A 17,959-nucleotide genomic window follows, 5' to 3' on the forward strand; every position below is an offset into this window, starting at 1 on the left:
ATCGTGAATAGTGTGTGTGTGTGTATACGAGCAACAGTAGACAACAGTGTTGTTGCTGTAGACGTGCAGTATTGATGTTTGGGTCACGTGAGGATCAAAGGCTGGAAGACTAAAACGATCGATCCATTGATCTCGTCGCTGCGTGTCGTCATTTGTTTGATCAGATGTTTGGTGCTCGAGTAGGATGGGCTTTCACACCTGGCGCGGTTTACATTAAGCGACTTCGGAGCTAGTGTTGTTGTTTTTGGCTTTTATTTATTATTATTATAACGCGATATAAAATTAGTAAAACAAAAAACAGGACGACCGCGGACTTTTTTCATATTTTTCCCTGATGTCGGACTGCAGCTCGTCGGGTTCCGATGAGGATTTGGACCCTGAGATAGAGCTGCTGGACGAGCTCGGCGGCAAACTCAGTAAGGTAACAAGTTAACGTTAAACATAGGATTAGCCTACTGTGAAACACTACACTTTTAAAAGCTTTTTTGGTGTTCTAACGTTACACTGGTTTTGTGGAAATTAAGGTTAGTGAATTTCTTTCGTTTGTTTATATGTGACTGAAACTTCTCAACTTTTTGTTAGTTTTGTGATGTTAGCTCGATCAATGCAGTCACATATGAGCGATATAATCCGACGGAAACATCGGTGCACGTTGCAGTGAATCAGGTGAACTGTTTGTGATGAGCGCTCTTAACGATTCGTTTGTGAATCTGATTCGGTCGAGCGCTTCTCGAGTCAGTTCCTCAATCCTGAAATCAAACTAGCCGTGGTGAAGTTATGAAGTTACTGATTACATCAGTTTGTGATTGTTTGTAAGCGAAGAAGTGTGAATACATTTTAGCAGGCGTTTTTTTTTTCAATAAACATTCAAGTCTATAAACATTCAGGTTCTAAATAACTTTGTAATGATTGTTATTAAGTAGGTCATGAAATCCCAGTAAACTCCGTTAAAAGCGAAATAGTCTAAAATATAAATATAGAAATTAATTTTATTGTAACGTAATAGAGCATGTAGTTTCTTCCTGACACTATCCAATCGCCTTTTATTTATTTATGATTATTCTTTTTTTTTAATTTTTTACACATTTTTGTGAAAGACTACATCTATGTCATTTTTTTCATATTTGATGTAATTTATTTAGTACTTTTAGGAAAATATAATGGTTTAGAAAGCATATTTGCTTTCTCTTTAACCTCTTTTTTGAAAGCATAATTTTATACACTTATAAGTTATGTTAAGAGATTTGTACTAAACCCATTTAGTAATTGTAGTTTGTGTAATGTTCAGTTAAAGTCACCTGCTGAACTTTGAAGCCTTGAACCTTCAGGAAGGTTTAATCTTTATGTTGCAAGTACTTGGAGAGATAAATGTAAGATGCAAGATATGAATAACTATCTCTGTTAATTTTCAGTGGACAAACTACATTCATGGATGGCAGGATCGCTGGATTGTGCTGAAGGGCAATATTCTGAGTTACTACAGGTCAGCGGATGAGAAGGAGTACGGCTGTAGAGGGTCCATCTGTCTCAGCAAGGCTGTCATCACGGTAATCTGATCTGATCTCATCTGTAGAGCATCCTGTCATGTTTATCCGTATGATTTTCAGGAGCTTAGCCTGAACACAATATTTTGACTTCACAGTGGTGTGAAGAGCTGATATGTACCACAGTGTGAAAATATTTGAGAAGTAATGCTTCCTGCTCATCATGCAGTGTTTATCTGTCAGCGGGGAAGCGGTTGTACTTGTTTGGGGGGTTTCTCTTAAACAGCATGATTTCTCTCACCTTTGCAGGTGTTTTGAGTTGATTAGCTTATTGGCATGTCGCCATATTCTAATTTGTTGAGATCGTGAATTGGTGGGTTTCTGTTAAATGTGAGCCAAAATCATCATATTTAAAAGAACCAAAGACTTCGACTTCTTCAGTCTGTGTGCACTGAATTTATTTAATACACAAGTTTCACAATTTGAGTTGAATTACTCAAATACATTAACTTTTCACCTGTATGTATAAAATTGTTTTATAATTACCATTCCCCGCCTCCAGTTCACTCGCGCGTTTGAAGATGAAACATTACATGGACCGCATTGCATAATGGGAAACGGTATCCCATATAGTGTCTTCAGATGCATACATTCAATGTCAGCAAATGTAGCAGGTAATCCGGTCATTCCATGCATACAGAACATTCTCTTTCTATTCACAGTTTACACGCAGCATACTGCAATATATGCCATTCCGAACACAGCTTCTGTACTGACTTCAGTGCACTTGAGTTATATTTAGCAGATTCTGGTAAATATAGTAGGTCATCTGGGTATTTGATGCATACAGAAATTTTGCACACTATGCACAGCATACATACTAAATACTGCAGAAATAGTAAGTGTAGTATGATAGTATGGCATTTTGAACACGGCAATAAATGTTAACAAAAAAAGAGGTTAAATAAATGTATACATGCCAAGTAAAAGTGTATTTCACTTGTATTCCTATCGTAATTGTCTTGTGGTTTGTGATTTTTGCTTCTGTTCTTTTTTTTATGTAACAAAATAATTATATTAATATGATATAAATATCAAGAAATATTTTTTTCCCACCCGTCCCATATTACACGGTGAAAAATCTGGTCACTGTTTCTGCTGTTTCTATAGCAACCGGGAATTCTAATGGCGCTGCAGTGATGCACAGACTTTACTGATTAGTGATTGGCTATTTTATTCAGAAGGTGGGACTTCTCTCTCATTGCATTTTTTCCCATTCAAAACTATACAAGTGACATTTCTTGGGTACCAGTATTCTATAATCTTTGAAAAGAAAATTTTCTGAAGACCGTCAGTTCCCCTCAGTAATGCATTAACATTAACCCCTCAGCCCCAGTTCAGTATTTAGGATTTTTTTTCATCGTTTGCTCTGCCTGCTACAGTATTTTCTTTTTTTGTCCATCTTTCAGGCTTCTGTTAACAGCCTTTTGCAGTTGATTAATTTGCCGTTAGTTGAAAAGTTGAATTAGTTGAATAAAACAACTAATTGTTTAAAAGAATTAGTTGTTTTATTAATAATTCAAAAAGTTTTCCGGTCATTAATCAGAAGTGTATGGAGTTAACAGGGATCTCTTCTCAATTAATGATGCGGTGTACATTGCTTAGGCACTTGTAACTAATGGTATGCCGTATTTTAAAAAAATAATACCGTTTGTGCAGTTCAAATCAGTTTAAATACTAATAATAATACAATAAAAAGATAAGTCATCAATTTATAATTTATGTATATTTGAGTATGTCTGTGAGCTGGGGTTCTGCATGGGGTGCAGGCTGCTATAAGTGCAGAATTTAGGCAGTACGACTTTAAAAAACAAAGCCTCATTGTCACACTATTAATATGTTGTTCTTGTACAGAGTGATTTGAAGTAGTCTGGAGGATTAGAAGAACTGCAGGAACATCCTGTGACGGTGCATATCAAATATCTCATTTCGAAAAAGGTGATGTAAGAGCAGTCCTTGCTTTGCCTGTTCCAGTAAAAGTGGGTATGTGTAAAGAAAGATCATGTTTGAAAAGTACTGCCCCTAGTTTTATAATGCTCTTGGCCTCGAGAGCTTTGTCTAGGTGATGTTCTTTGCTCTGAAAAAGTCATCTTGGTCTAAAGGGGCTGCTGTTAAAGATCACAGACAGTTATACTTTAGAATCCAGTTTTGATCTTCGTTCTGAATGAATCTCTACGGAATCTCTTCAGGAAGTTGTGGCCTAGCGGTTAGAGTTTGACTCCTAACCCTAGGGTTGTGGGTTCGAATCTTGGGCCTTCAATAACACGACTTAGGTGTCCTTGAGCAAGACATCAAACCCCCAACTGCTCCCAGGGCGCCGCAGCATAAATGGCTGCCAACTGCTGTGTGTGTGTTCACAGTGTATGTGTGTTCACTGCTGTGTGTGTGCACTTTGGATGGGTTAAATGCAGAGCACGAATTCTGAGTATGAGTCACCATACTTGGCTGAATGTCATGTCACTCACTTACAAACACTGACTGCACACATGATCAAATAGGAGTGGAAAAATAATGCCTGCGAAGCCGATCAAATCTGGAATGTCTGTATTCTGTTGATTTCAGTGTTTGGAGGAGGAGAAAAAAAGAGATGATCTGATAATAATAACAGATGTTCCTCAAACACTGATTGAATTCAGCAGCTCAGTTCTGGCCTGGATCAGTGCTCTGTCTCTGATAACAGCTATTTTGCAGAGCACTAAAAATCCTTGTGTCCGTATCCAACCGTCAATAAACCACTCCCATTACTAGTTATACCTAGTACTACCACTACACCACCAGAAAACACCTTCTACAAATTATGTTTACAGTCCACTCTGCAATGCACAGGAAAAATAAAATACTAAACCAGATATTTTGAGTACAAAGCAACACTTTATAATATTTTCAGCTTGATGCAAACTTTTTTTTTTGTACACTTTCTTTTTTATAAGAGTTTAGGCAGCTTATTTATTGAAACTTACAATTTTCAGTACACGATTCAATAAAGGTTTTCATTTTATTTTACTATTATATTTATTTTATTAAAAAGCAGCTTCATAGTACTTGACCATTTGTCTCATTTAGATTCATTAGATTAACAAAATCGCCATATACTGTAGTAGCTAATTACGAACAAAACGGTAATCTGGCAAAATCGTGCTTTGGTAAAGATGTAAGATCCAAACTATGTGGATCATTTGTACACCGCTTGAAATAGCTGGACTTAAGATAGCAGGTGGTTTCCTCTAGTTTGTGTATGAGGTGGTCCGCAGTTTTTGTTCTACTTTTATCTGCCATCTGTAAAAGTGTAAGATTTTCAGTTTCCTATCCAGTGGTACAGATCCATGTTGTGGTGGGAAAGAGGTGTTTATCAGGAACAGCAGGAAAGGGTGCTTCAAAAGCATAATGGCAGACCGATTTGAATAAACATGGCCCATAAACTTTTTCCATTTTCCAGCATGTTCATTGTTATGATCCGTTCTTGTTTCTGTTTTTGTTGTCTTTCTTTTCAGCCTCATGAGTTTGATGAATGCCGTTTTGACATCAGTGTGAACGACAGCATCTGGTACCTGAGGGCTGAATATCCTTTGCTCCGGCAGCAGTGGATCGATACCATTGAACTTCACAAGGTGAGTGCGTCAGAAGCCGCAAGCCCTCTAGATAAACTGCAGCTCCGCTCCAGTGTCTTTCTGATAGTGAGGGATCAAGTTTGGGTGGCAGAACCTGATTGGGTGTTTTATTTCCTTTTGTTGAGGGAAAGAGGGTGTTTGAGGCACGGTTCAGTGGAATGTGTCCCACATGCTTTTTTATTTTTATTTTCTGGCTATCATTTCCTTGTGCTGTCATCTGAAAGTACAGTGTGCTAAAAATTGGTGTACTTTTCGTAGTATGTACTGAATTTGATAAAGAATTTGTGTTTCAGTTGTTGAAGTATGTTCTTTAGATATTCAGGTGTGTAGGCGTATGTGACTATTAATTTATTTAAAAAATACAAATAAAAAGAAACATTTGAAATACATTTCACATATGCAGTGAATTGGATACACCTTAATTTTATTATTTTATTTTATTCATTTATTTATTTTTTGAGTGGTCATTTTATAAAGAATTTAATAATGAAGAAAAAAATCCTCATGAAATTCTTGAAAAGCTTGACTCCCTAAAAATTAAATTTAAGGGTTTAAAAATTAATAATTAATGAGAAATATTTAAAAAAAAAAGAATACTATTTACCTTAAAAACACTTAAAATATTTTGGTAATGATCAAATTGTGAACACTTGTATTCAAGATAAAAAGTAAATCATTTATAAAGTTCCACTTAATATTTACTACTTGAATCATTATTTTAGTCATTTATTTTTCAAAAACAAATAAGCCCTACTACAGGAATAAACTTCTAAGAACTAGTTTAAATAAACTATATTTAATCTTATTATTATTATTATTATTTTTTTTTTTGTATGTTATTGACCCCGGTTTAATTTATTCCTGTACATGCTGCACCTGCCATGTTGGCTTTGTCCTTTGACCTATGACATACTAACAGAAACTGCAGAAATAATTGTAATACCGTAATACCTGTTTGCTTACTCTGTCATGACTCATTTGACATACTGCTTTTTCCATGTTCAGCGGGGACGTGCGGATGTCCTGGAAAAACTTTCTGAGTGACATGCTGGCTAAGATTCGTTTGCATGAGAAGCGAGAGATTTATTGTGCAAGTGTTGTCTGGCAGTGGTTTGCAGTGACGCATCATGTCTTAAGAGAGATATACAAAGGGAGGGTCCTGAGGAATGTGCTGATCTGAATGACTCTCGCATGTGCGAGTAGAGCTGAACTCAGTAAAAGGAGTGGAGCTGTTTCTACACAGCTGGTGTTTGGAAAAAAGAAGATAAACAAGACAGAAAAACAAATTAAAGCTTTCAAAAAATGGTCGATATGAATTGTGTTCTATGTTCCAATTCTTCTAGAGGACAAAACTGAAATGTTCACAATCAGATTTTCAGACTTGGTCACATTATGCTGGGGAAACTTTTGTAGGAAATAACAGCTTCACTTTTATTGTAGTCTATCCGTGATATGGCTTAATACAGCTTGTAATATAATAAATAACTTGTATGGGTGTGTTCATTTACTTTATTTTTAGAGCTTTGCTGTCTTAGTCCCTGTTCACTTTTATTTTCGGAAATTGTTTGTCATCTCCCTGCAACAGGAATGATTTTAACAAATAAGACAAAAATTATTTATGAAATGTAATTTTACATGTACTCAAAAAGCTCATGTTACCACAAGTTCTACGTACAGCAAATTAATGTCAAAGATTTTGTCGATGACTCACATAGTTATATATATGTGGTATGCTTATACTGTAGTTAGTACCACATAAATATATCAGTGTATCTATGCCTATCTCCCAACATTCTCTTATATAAACGCAAACTGAGCTGTTGTTTCGACCTGCCTCTTGTTTCTGCTCTGTACGGCTTCACATCTAAAAATACTATTAGAATCACCAATCCCTCCAACAGAAGAGTGCAGTAGATGGGCTGTTGGCGCTCAGGTCAGCGTTGTTTATCGCAACACTTGGTTTGCTGAGGTGATCTCCTCTGTGTACGCATGCGTGGGGTGGATGGGCATTTTCCTCTCGCAGTCGTCCAGCTGCATGAATAATTCATGAGTATATTCAGTCAACTAAAGAGGCTGCTTTGAAAGCCCTGTAATGCAAGAAGACCTCTGAACCAAAAATAAGATCTTGATTGGATCAGCAATTCAGAAGTTTTGAGTGATGTTGCGATTCAAGAGTGAATTTTTCCACTTCAAGATGAGCGCTGAGCTAAAGGAGTACGGCACGAGACGGAGATGAGAGCACACCCCCAGCAGCATCTGATGTAACACACTCAACATACGACTCCTTTAACACACGCTCTCACTTTCACTTGCACTCTGCTGGATTAGATGAAGCTGAAGTGGTGGCAGAGGATTTCGGATTTTTTTTTTTATATCTTATTGAAGTTAGGTGAGTGTAGTGTGTGTGTGTGTGTGTGTGTGTGTGTGTGGGGCAGCTGTGGGAGTTTCAGTTTCTGTATGGTTTGCCATCACTCTCTTTCTCTCCTCCACATGCTTTGCAGACCCACCCGCAATCTCTCTGGCTTTATACTGCCTCACATAATTTATTCACATCAGTGTGAACCCTAATGGCTTTCATTTTAAAGCTAAGAACGGAAACAAACTCGTCTTCCGATTCATTCCTGCTCCACCATGTGCTTGTGAAGTAGTCTACAAGAGAACTGGGAATTCTTGGAGTATCCACAGAGAGAACTGTTACAGTTAAAAAAAACCTTGCTACAGTAATTTTGTTCCCTTGTGTTCATCCTATCTTTATATCTTATTAGTCATTTAAAGAGGTGGGTTCATTAGTGTAGATCAGAGATTGTTTGCATTTGCACATGTGAATGTAACCTAACACTGAGATTGTTCATAGTAATTTGAATTGGGGTTTTATGATATTGAATCAGACTATTTTTCTAAAGTTTAGGGTCAGTCAAATAAATATTTATTTTCAAGTGTCAGAAATGCTCAGTTCAGACCGTTTTCACTGTACCATGACATCTCACTGCCCAATGGTCCAATTGAATTTTCTTCTTGTGAACAGATGAGAAGCTACTTAACTGGCTCTTTTTCTTTGTGCTGTATTTGAGTGCAGACTGAGTCAGGCTACGGGTCTGAGAACAGTTTACGTCGCCATGGCTCTCAACTGTCCCTCACCTCTGCCGCCAGCATCCTCTCCACCGCCTCTGCATCCTCCTGCAAGGTGAGACAGCCTCTGCCTCCAGGTCCAGAGCTCAAACCCTGCTACATTTCATGCAGCCAAATGTCTTCTCACTGGAGATGTCATTTCTGTTTTAATAACAATTGAATGTATATTTGCAAACTGATGAACAGAAGGGATACAGCCTGCGGGAAAAGCTAGCGGAGATGGAGACTTTCCGGGACATTCTTTGCAGGCAGGTGGACACATTGCAGAAGTATTTCGACAACTGTGCAGATGCTGACAGTAAAGATGAACTCCACAGGGACAAAGGTGAGGAAAAGTAATTTTAATTCACAAGTACCAATGAGGTTTGTTGTTGTGTGCCACCAAGCACAGCTATGCTTGTTGTGTGTTGATCACAGTGTATAAAATAATAAATAAGTCTGATCATCATATATAGCTACCGTGTGTCTTCAAAAGACTTCAGTTAATTCATATGGATTTATTTGACATTTTTACGTTTATGTTTTAATGCATGAAAGTTTTGGCAACATACAGGCAGAGAATATTACAAATAATTTGTATTTTAAAGATAAACAAAGGTCTGGTTTTGGAATGGCATGAGGATTAATAAATGATTACTGTATTTTTATCTCTTTAAATCGATTGGTGTACATTAGATTGCTTGAATTTTTGTTTGGTTTCTGATTCATCTCTGCTAAAAAGGCTGTGTTTTGTTTTGGCAGTATCTGAGGATGAGGAAGACTTTCCAACCTTAAGGCCAGATGGAGATTATCTGCTCAACAACAATAGCAGCAAAGAGAAATGTGAGGAGAAGTTTTTTTTTTTAATGCTTTTTCATAAGAACATACTCTGATCATTTCAACAACAGGTGTATTATGCACAAATACCTGTGATCCTGTCTGAAAGCTGTCAAGCAAAGTATTTTTTATTTTTTTTTGTAAATCTTCTGAATACATGGTAAATACCATATGATCATTGTACATGTTTATTTGCAATATTATAAATGCAGTCAGTATGCTGCAGACTGCACATCTTGCAGTAAGTCATAGCATCAATTTGAAAAGTGCTTTTTACTCCCATACTGGTCAAAATCTTTCATTATGTCCCTTTTGGTTGTACGTAAATGACTTACAGGTGCATCTCAATAAATTAGAATGTCGTGAAGAAATTAATTTATTTCAGTAATTCTCATCAGTAATTCAATTCTAATTTGTTGAGAGTGTTTCTTTTAATTGTGATGATTTTGGAACACAAAAAAAAAAATCAAAGACTTAAACTACTTCAGTTTGTGTGCATTGAATTTATTTAACACACAAGTTTCACAATTTGAGTTGAATTACTGAAATAAATGAACATTTCCACGACATAATAATTTATTGAGAAGCACCTGTATATCTGTCTGTGACTGAAGATTTTTTATCCTTTGATTATTGATATTAAAATAAGTTTTAATTAAGCAACTGAAGTTCCTTCAGAGAGTAGAGCTAAGTTTAAATACTGTTGCCATTTGACCTTAATTTTACTTGCTTTCCCTCAGTATTTCCTGTGGGCAGCCTCAAAGGTCCATTAGGCATCGATTTCAAGGGTGAAGCAATCACGTTTAAAGCTACTACAGCAGGAATCCTGTCCACACTGTCCCACTGCATTGACATTTTGGTCAAAGGAGAGGAGAGCTGGCAAAGACGACTTGATAAGGTAGTGTACAGCAGAAATTAAAGGGGTATTTCATCCAAAAAAAAGGAAATTGTCCTGTTATCATTTACTTCTCAAACATATATGAATTGCATCTTTGTTGAACGAAAAGTTAAATGCATTTATAATGTTACAAAGTACTTCCATTTCAAGTAAGTGCTGTCTTCAAAAAAAAAAAAATCTGTTTTCACAAGAATATTAGGCAGCACAACTGCTGTCAACATAATCATAAGAAATGTTTGTTGATTTCTGAAGGATCATGTGACACTGAAGACTGGAGTATCGATGCTGAAAATTCAGAGGAATACATTTTACATTTTAAAATGTACTAAAATAGAAAACAGTCATTTTAAAATGTAATAATGTTCCTGTAGCTCAACTGGTAGAGCACTGCGCTAGCAAGCAAGCAGGCGAAAGTTTGGGGGTTCGATTCCCCGGGAACACATGATTTGTAAAAATTTATAGCCTGAATGCACTGTAAGTCGCTTTGGATAAAAGTGTCTGCTAAATGCATAAATAAATAATAATATTTCACAATATTACAGTTTTTACTATATTTTTAATTAAATAAATGCAGCCTTAGTGAGCATCCAGCTGCGTCCAGCTGACCAGATGTGATGTAGCCTATTCTAATCAAAACTATGAGCGCAAGGTCAGAATAACCAATATTTTCCCACATTAACGTTATTCTGTAAATGCTATTTAATCATTTTGTAATTAAATCATTATGTACATTGATTAGCCCCATGAAACCTACTATGTTTTTATTTTGGGGGTCATTTTATTTTGTGTAGATATATTCAGACATTAATCATGGTGAATAAACTGATGGTCACGGTTGCTTCATGACCAGTTTGAAAGTTCTGTACGACTGCCACAAGGGGGAGAAATGTGACCATCGTATCCTAATGTAGACAGTGGAAAGGTGCATTAACTAGTAAAGGTGGAATTTGTGCTCTGCATTGTACCCATCCAAATACACACACACACACACACACACACACAGCAGTGAGTAGTGAACACACACCTGGAGCAGTGAGCAGCTATTTTTGCTGCAGCACCCGTGCCTTGCTCAGGTGTCTCACCTCAGTCCTGGTATTGAAGGTAGAAGAGAGCGATGGTCATTCACTTCCCCCAACCCCCCACCCACCTACAATCCTTGCCACTACCGAGACTCGAACCTGCCAGTCTGCGACCTTTGGGTCACAAGTCAGACTCTCTCTCCAGTATGGCCATCATTTAAAGAAATTAAAATTTTATATATTTATGCATAATTATGTTGATGTGAGTAGGTTGTCAATTGTTGTTTTTCATTACTGCTGTTTAAAAACAAACAAAAAAAATAAACCACAGATGGTAAAATTCCAAAAAGTCCTCATAGAAGATGTCCATACATTATATTTCATGTCCTCTGAAGCCTTACCTTAGCCCTGTATACAGACCTCAATGTAGTCCACTATGAGAAAGAACAGCGTGAACATTCTTTAGAATCTCTCCTTTCGTCATATATAGACGAAAAGTCAAACGGGTTTGGAACAACATTACAATTAGTAAATGATAACCGAATTATCTCTTACTACCCCATTCCAGTTTTACAGGAAATATTGTTAGTTTTGGAACTATCAAACACTTTTCTGCAGTATTGAAACTACTGAGTGCGTTTCGATGCAAATAAAGTATTCAACATCAAGCAGCTCTGCACTTCTTTTACAAGCTTAATCTGGGCACTATTTAGATAACCAATAACCTTCTCACATAACACCTTAATTATTAGATGAGTCACAAAGACACATCCATTAAAACAAAAGTGCATCTACTGTAGTCTCCAGAAGCCTTGCATTTCTCACATTCCACTTCACATTATGTGGGAGCTCAGCACATCTTCAAAGCCGCACGTCATTAGTGTCTTAGTGTGAAGCTTCTGCTTGCACTTGCCCGACCAGTTTTTCCATCTCCAGTCCAGCCCCCTGATATATCATGAGCCAGGAAGTAGCTTCTTGTATTCCAGCTGCCATAGAGAATCTGAACGGGTGTGATTTGAACGGCGTTTACAGTCCTTCAACGGGACTAAACCATAGTAATTGAATTGTGCGTTGTGATGTTAGCTGGATTCTAGAGGACGACTACAGTGTACAGTGCTTCAATGTTGAAGCCATCTCTTCAGAGTGCTAATGAAAACTGGATTCCTCTCTGTACGCACAGCAGCTTCTACTCTGTAGGTTTGACATGCTTTTATTAAGTTCACTGGTTTTTGCTGCTTGAGTCTTGACGTGATTTTGTCATGCATATGTGCTATGTAAATGTAAGTGTTTGAATTCTCACTTGAGCTCAGCCATTGCCGTTCAATTGTGCTAGTTTAGTGGAGTCACATTACCACCTTTTGACAGTTGACACATAAGCCGGGGGTTGTTATCAGTAATTGTCTTTTTTTTTTGGGATACAGAGAGAGGTGTTTCAGTGCTCTAAGGTAAACCACACCTGTCCATTTCAGAACAGATCGTATTTATAATGTAAGACAATTATGCACCAATTACTCATCTACAACACCCAAAGCTTTTCAGTCAGCCAACTGAGAAACCACTTTTCAGCGAAGGTTTAATGTGGCTGAAGATTCTGCTTCAGCTGAGTTTATTTAAAGAAATTGAGGGATTTGAAGGTTGGCTTTCTGAAATCTGAAATCTATTCAAGCTAGTTTTCTATTCCTGTAGGTCTAGGGAGCGGGTGGGTGACGTGGGCTCCACCTTTTTAGATGAATGACCTTTCAAACAGGCAAGATACGATGGCATGTGTAGTGGGATAGACAATTGAAATGGGTGTGTTTGCTTAAGTTGAATCATAGTGAAGCTGTCAGAGCTCCTGTGTCATATTAGTTTTGTTCCGGATTCTCTAGTTGGATCCTAAACAGGTTTTTCTTAGATTTGTTTGTAAAGTTGCTTCGTTCGGCAACTAGCAGGTCGCAGAATCAATAATTTCTTTCTCCGTGTTAAAGGTTTATAGAAATTGATATTAAAATGATTTCTGAAGGATCATGTAAAACTGAAGACTGGAGTAATGGCTGCTGAAAATTCAGCTTTTAAAAATATATTCCATTTCAAAAATATATTAGAATAGAAATCAGTTATGAATAAGATCTAACAGTATGTGTTTTTAATGCTTTATTTTTAATAATCAACATAAATCGAATAAATGCAGCCATGGTTAGTATAAAAGAGTTGTTTTAGAAACATTTCTCTTTTTTTTCTTTTTTTTTCTTACCCTTCTCAAAATTGTGAATGCTGGCGTCTGTTTGGTGATGAGAATCTTGGGCCACTTCAGAGAAAGCAGGATTGATGCTATTGCTCTTTTCCAAATACCAGAAAACTTTATCATTTACTAAATAAAGAAATCAAATTAAGAGGGAGGGGAAAATATTTATTATGAAAGTGATTTATTATATATTATTATGAGCCATTTCATATTTTCTTGAGTGCTTTGTGATGTATTTTGGATATTGTAAAACTACAAGTAACATTCCTCTATCATCCATAAGAACATTGAAAGGAGAAGACGGGCTGAAGATTCCTGCAAAGCTGCACTGACCGAGCTGAAGAAGAAGCCTCATTATGGAGGACCAGACTATGAAGTGCGTCCACAGCCTTTAAACTCACTCTGGCCTGTCCATCTTTGGTCCAACACAGACTGAGATATTCTCTCTGTGCAGGAAGGACCAAACAGTCTGATCAATGAAGACGAGTTCTTTGATGCTGTGGAAGCTGCGTTGGACAAACATGACCAGATCGAAGAGCAAGTAATGATTCAGCCATTATTATTTCTAAGAAATTAACACTTTTGCGAAGCTTGATGCTTTACGTGTTTGTATTTGTAAGGCATCTTGACATGTGATTTGTTATACGCTGAGCAGCCATTGCATTTGTTACAGTTGTTCAGTTTCCATGAATTTGTCTGTTGAAGAAGTGTAAATATATATACAGAGGGTGTATGTGTGTGCTTGCAGTTATGTGGAAACACTGGGGAAACCAAAGCGGTCAGAGTGGCTTAGCGGTTAGCAAACATGCTCTGACACATTGAACTAATGCACTGTTGCTGTTGTCACCTTCAAGGTCCTCCAAACAAATGTGGCTAGTTTGATAACTTTTACTACATGTCTTTTTGTTACAAAGTCCACAGTGTTTTTGGTTCATAAAAAAGCATTTTACATTGAAACTGCACATTTAAAATTGAGCTTTAGTCATTTTAATTCAGTAAGTCATTTAGTTTGTCAGATTGGGCGTCGTGTTTTTTTTTTTTTTTTTTACCACAATAAATGCCAGTTTACAATGACTATGATAAGAACAATGACTATTAATTATTCACTATTTTTTAATAGCGAGGTTCACACCACATAATAACTACCAAGCAAAGAGGTATCTTTTTTTATCTCTATAAAATCACTTTCATCCTTTTTTTTTTTTTTTTTGTCCAGGTGATGAATGATAAAAAAACATTGCAAGTCAGTCAGAATCCACCTGGGCATGTAAAGTGCAGACAACATAACTAAACCAGAAAAAACACAAACTGAACATTATTAGCGGTTGATGTGGTGCTAATTTATCATTCATTGGGATACACTAGTCAAGAACTATATCTACAGCATATTTACAGCTAATTCAGTTGTATTTTATGCCTATGTCCATACAGAAATGTGACTGTCCTGTTTTGCAGTCCCAGGCAGAAAGGAGCAGGGCATCTCGCCGGATCTCCCTCCCTCCAGACACCTATTTCTCCATCAGCACTCAGAAATACTTGACTAAGGTAAGTCAGACCACTATTACTGTCTCACACTGTCAAAGCACATTTGCTGCTTTTTGTGTGTTTGCTGTGTGAAATCTGTAGAGTTTTTCATTTGTGAAACAGCCTTTGCTCCTCCAGTCCCTCCTGCTGAAGTGTGATTTGTGTATTCTCTGTGTGACGATGATCAGATTTTTGAGTTTCTTCTGTTTCCCTTGCCTTGTCTCTTTGGTTCAGCCTCACAGCCAAACTTCCTCCTCCTCCATTGACCTCGTAAGTTCCTCCGATGGCGTGCACCGGTTCAGTGCTCAGGTAGATTTGACACCACACTAGTGTGGATGAACATATGATTCTTCTGGTGTACAACACGTCACACTTGTTTTGTTCACAGGTTGAGGAGATGGTCAAGAGCCACATGAATTACTCTTTGCAGGATGTGGGTGGAGATGCTAACTGGCAGCTGGTTGTTGAAGAAGGGGAAATGAAGGTCAGATGTAGATAAAGGCAGTAGATTTGTTTTGAGCTGTTTCTATGGAATCCAGTTTCCATTTTAGATTTAAAAAAAAATTAGGCTCTATATTTTATACTTTGTGGTTTAATTCCCTGTAAGTATATATCTACATTTCCGTTCATCTATATGCATTACCATTCAAAAATGTGGGGACGGGTAGTTAAATGCAATTGTTTTTGCAGGTGTACAGGAGAGAAGTGGAGGAGAACGGCATCGTTCTGGATCCTCTCAAAGCTACTCATGCCGTCAGAGGGGTCACAGGTCACGAGGTCTGCCACTACTTTTGGGACACAGCTTTTCGGAACGACTGGGAAAGTATGTTGACCTTAGTACATCGTTTTGCCTTTTTGATATTCCAGTGTTATATTTTGAGGATGTGTGTTTTAAAATATGTCTATGATTCAAGAGGAGAAATGAGAAAACTTAAGAAAATGCTGGCATGGAAAAATATGTAAAAACACCTTATTTTTTTTATTTATAGCAACTGTTGAAAGCTTTAAAGTGGTTGAGACACTCTCAGATAAAGCGGTCCTCATTCATCAGACACATAAGGTATAGCATTCACTATTGCATCATGGGTGGTTGTTTCTGAAATCTTTAGGTCTCAGATGTTTTTTTTTTTCTCACTTCTGTGTTGCAGAGGGTGTGGCCTGCTTCCCAGAGAGATGTGCTTTATGTATCGGTTATGCAAAAAATTCTCTCCACTAATGAGAATGATCCAGACACCTGGCTAGTGTGCAACTTCTCAGTGGATCATGACGGCTATCCAGTTAGTATCTTGTTAAACGTTGCCTCTTCATGCAGTTTGATATCATAAGCACAGGTTATTAAAAACATGGAAGCATATAAAGGCATAGTGTTCAACATTAGCAATATACGGTAAGCTGTGCATAAGAAAGCTGTCTTACAGGTTTTTGTTTGTTTGTTTGTTTGTTTGTTTTCTCCAGCCTTCTTCTAGATGCATTCGTGCCAAAATCAATGTAGCCATGATCTGTCAAACGCTAATCAGCCCACCAGAGGGAGACGAAAAGCTCACCAGAGACAACTTCCTCTGTAAAATCACATATGTAGCCAATGGTAAGTCTTTGGGGTGTTTGACCCTTCTAATTAAAGTTTCAACCCCCAGCCCCCAAAAAAAAAAGAAAACTTAAGGTCAGATGGGGTCTTAAAGTACATGCTAAGTTGGGTCTCTATAAGGTTTGTGTTTCTGATACTAATTATTGCTTTTATTCAGCATTTAGGAATTTAATTGCTCAAAAGTGACCGTAAAGATTTAAGATTTTGTAATGTTACAAAAGATTTCCATTTTAAATAAATGCTCTTCCTGCTGTATTAACTTTCTATTCATCAAAGAATCCTGAAAAAATTGACATGTACAAAAATACTAAGCAGCCCAACTGTGTTCAGCACTGATAAAAATCTGAAATGTTTCTTGAGCAGCAAATCGGCATATTAGATTGATTTCTGAATATCATGTGACACTGATAATGGAGTAATGGCTGCTGAAAAAAAAACAGCTTTACTTTTTAAAACATTTAAAATGGAAACCAATCTTTTAAATTGTAATATAATTTTTAATATTTCAGTTTTTACTGTATTTTTGTTCAAATTAAATGCAGTCTTGAGCATAATTGACTTTCCAAAACATCTAAATATTTTGCCAAAACTTTGAACAGTAGTGTATTTTTTTTTAAATATTAAAGCATATATATATATATATATATATATATATATATATATATATATATATATATATATATATATATATATATATATATATATATATATATATATATATACACACACACACACACGCATACGCGTTTTTGTGAAAAACTGGTACATATAAAAAATACCTCACATATGGGGACATGCCTTTTTAAAGCAGCTAGAGCCAAGCTGAAAACAGTTTTAGGTTGCCAATGGTTTTGTTATGACAGTAATCTGTTAAGATTTTAATTTAAAGCATATTTTTGCACAACCAGATTTTTAACCTACATATGAGTACAAATATTAATTTCATCACCTTTCAGGACATATAAACACACATACACTGATGTCTAAATCATACCTACATATTGGTACAAGATTATCATACTGATTAAAAAAAAAACTGTTTTGCTGTGAAGAACAGAGTTTTACTGGAGACAACTCAATAAAACAATTTTCACAAGTGGCCATTGCAAGCTGTCCATTTGATCTGCATTTCTTAGTTCTAAACATGCTGAAATAAACCACCCTCTAAAAAATCTATTTGTTTTGCAGAAATTGTGCTTATCCATACACTCACTAAAGAAGAAACAAAGGGCAACCTATAACATGAAGTAAAGATCTACTACCAAATTCACAAGAATGGTTTTATTGCTGTAGCAACAAGCAACATTTATTATAAAACTGCATCTTAAATCGCAGACACAAACAAGCATGTGAAAACATTCAGTGTTGTTTTTACATTTTTTTGCTAAACTCAAAGAGGCAATTATAAAGCCTTAAATTCATTTATTGATTTAAATTGATTTAAAAGGATAATTTAAAACTATGACTGTTTTTCAGTGCCTCAGGTTCAGCCAACAGGCATGAGACACAGTTCATCATCCCAGGAACTCGACAGCGGAGTATGATTTATTATGAAACAGCATCCCAATTGTAGAAACAAATTATAAAAAAAACAACATGTGAAAACATTGAA

General features: G+C 36.5%; 1 protein-coding gene across 3 annotated transcripts; it reads left to right on the plus strand.

Moving 5' to 3' along the window:
• LOC113079471 (collagen type IV alpha-3-binding protein-like) lies at window positions 1-16,752 on the plus strand. 3 transcript variants are annotated; one of them, XM_026251735.1, is made up of 16 exons: window positions 1-421; window positions 1,413-1,547; window positions 5,036-5,152; window positions 8,229-8,336; window positions 8,468-8,606; window positions 9,023-9,103; window positions 9,838-9,995; window positions 13,522-13,614; window positions 13,693-13,779; window positions 14,670-14,783; window positions 14,997-15,071; window positions 15,151-15,246; window positions 15,453-15,585; window positions 15,752-15,822; window positions 15,911-16,039; window positions 16,218-16,749. In XM_026251735.1, the coding sequence occupies exons 1-16, from the start codon at window positions 335-337 to the stop codon at window positions 16,419-16,421; spliced, it is 1,827 nt and encodes a 608-aa protein (XP_026107520.1). In that variant the 5' UTR covers window positions 1-334; the 3' UTR covers window positions 16,422-16,749. The 3 variants fall into 3 exon arrangements, with proteins under 3 accessions (XP_026107520.1, XP_026107532.1, XP_026107524.1); XM_026251739.1 differs by having other exon boundaries at window positions 3-421; window positions 14,694-14,783; window positions 16,218-16,741; XM_026251747.1 differs by lacking the exons at window positions 13,522-13,614; window positions 13,693-13,779 and having other exon boundaries at window positions 14,694-14,783; window positions 16,218-16,752.
• Window positions 16,753-17,959: the final 1,207 nt, after the last annotated feature.

The sequence above is a fragment of the Carassius auratus genome, chromosome 5 (assembly GCF_003368295.1).
Source record: "Carassius auratus strain Wakin chromosome 5, ASM336829v1, whole genome shotgun sequence".
In the NCBI taxonomy this organism is placed as follows: Eukaryota; Metazoa; Chordata; class Actinopteri; order Cypriniformes; family Cyprinidae; genus Carassius; species Carassius auratus.

Excerpts from the sequence above, each read along its gene's own strand:
- LOC113079471 (XM_026251735.1), top strand. The coding sequence starts at position 335 with ATGTCGGACTGCAGCTCGTCGGGTTCCGATGAGGATTTGGACCCTGAG. Across the intron at positions 9,104-9,837 it reads CAATAGCAGCAAAGAGAAAT|TATTTCCTGTGGGCAGCCTC; the intron begins GTGAGGAGAAGT and ends GCTTTCCCTCAG. Across the intron at positions 15,823-15,910 it reads TCATTCATCAGACACATAAG|AGGGTGTGGCCTGCTTCCCA; the intron begins GTATAGCATTCA and ends TCTGTGTTGCAG.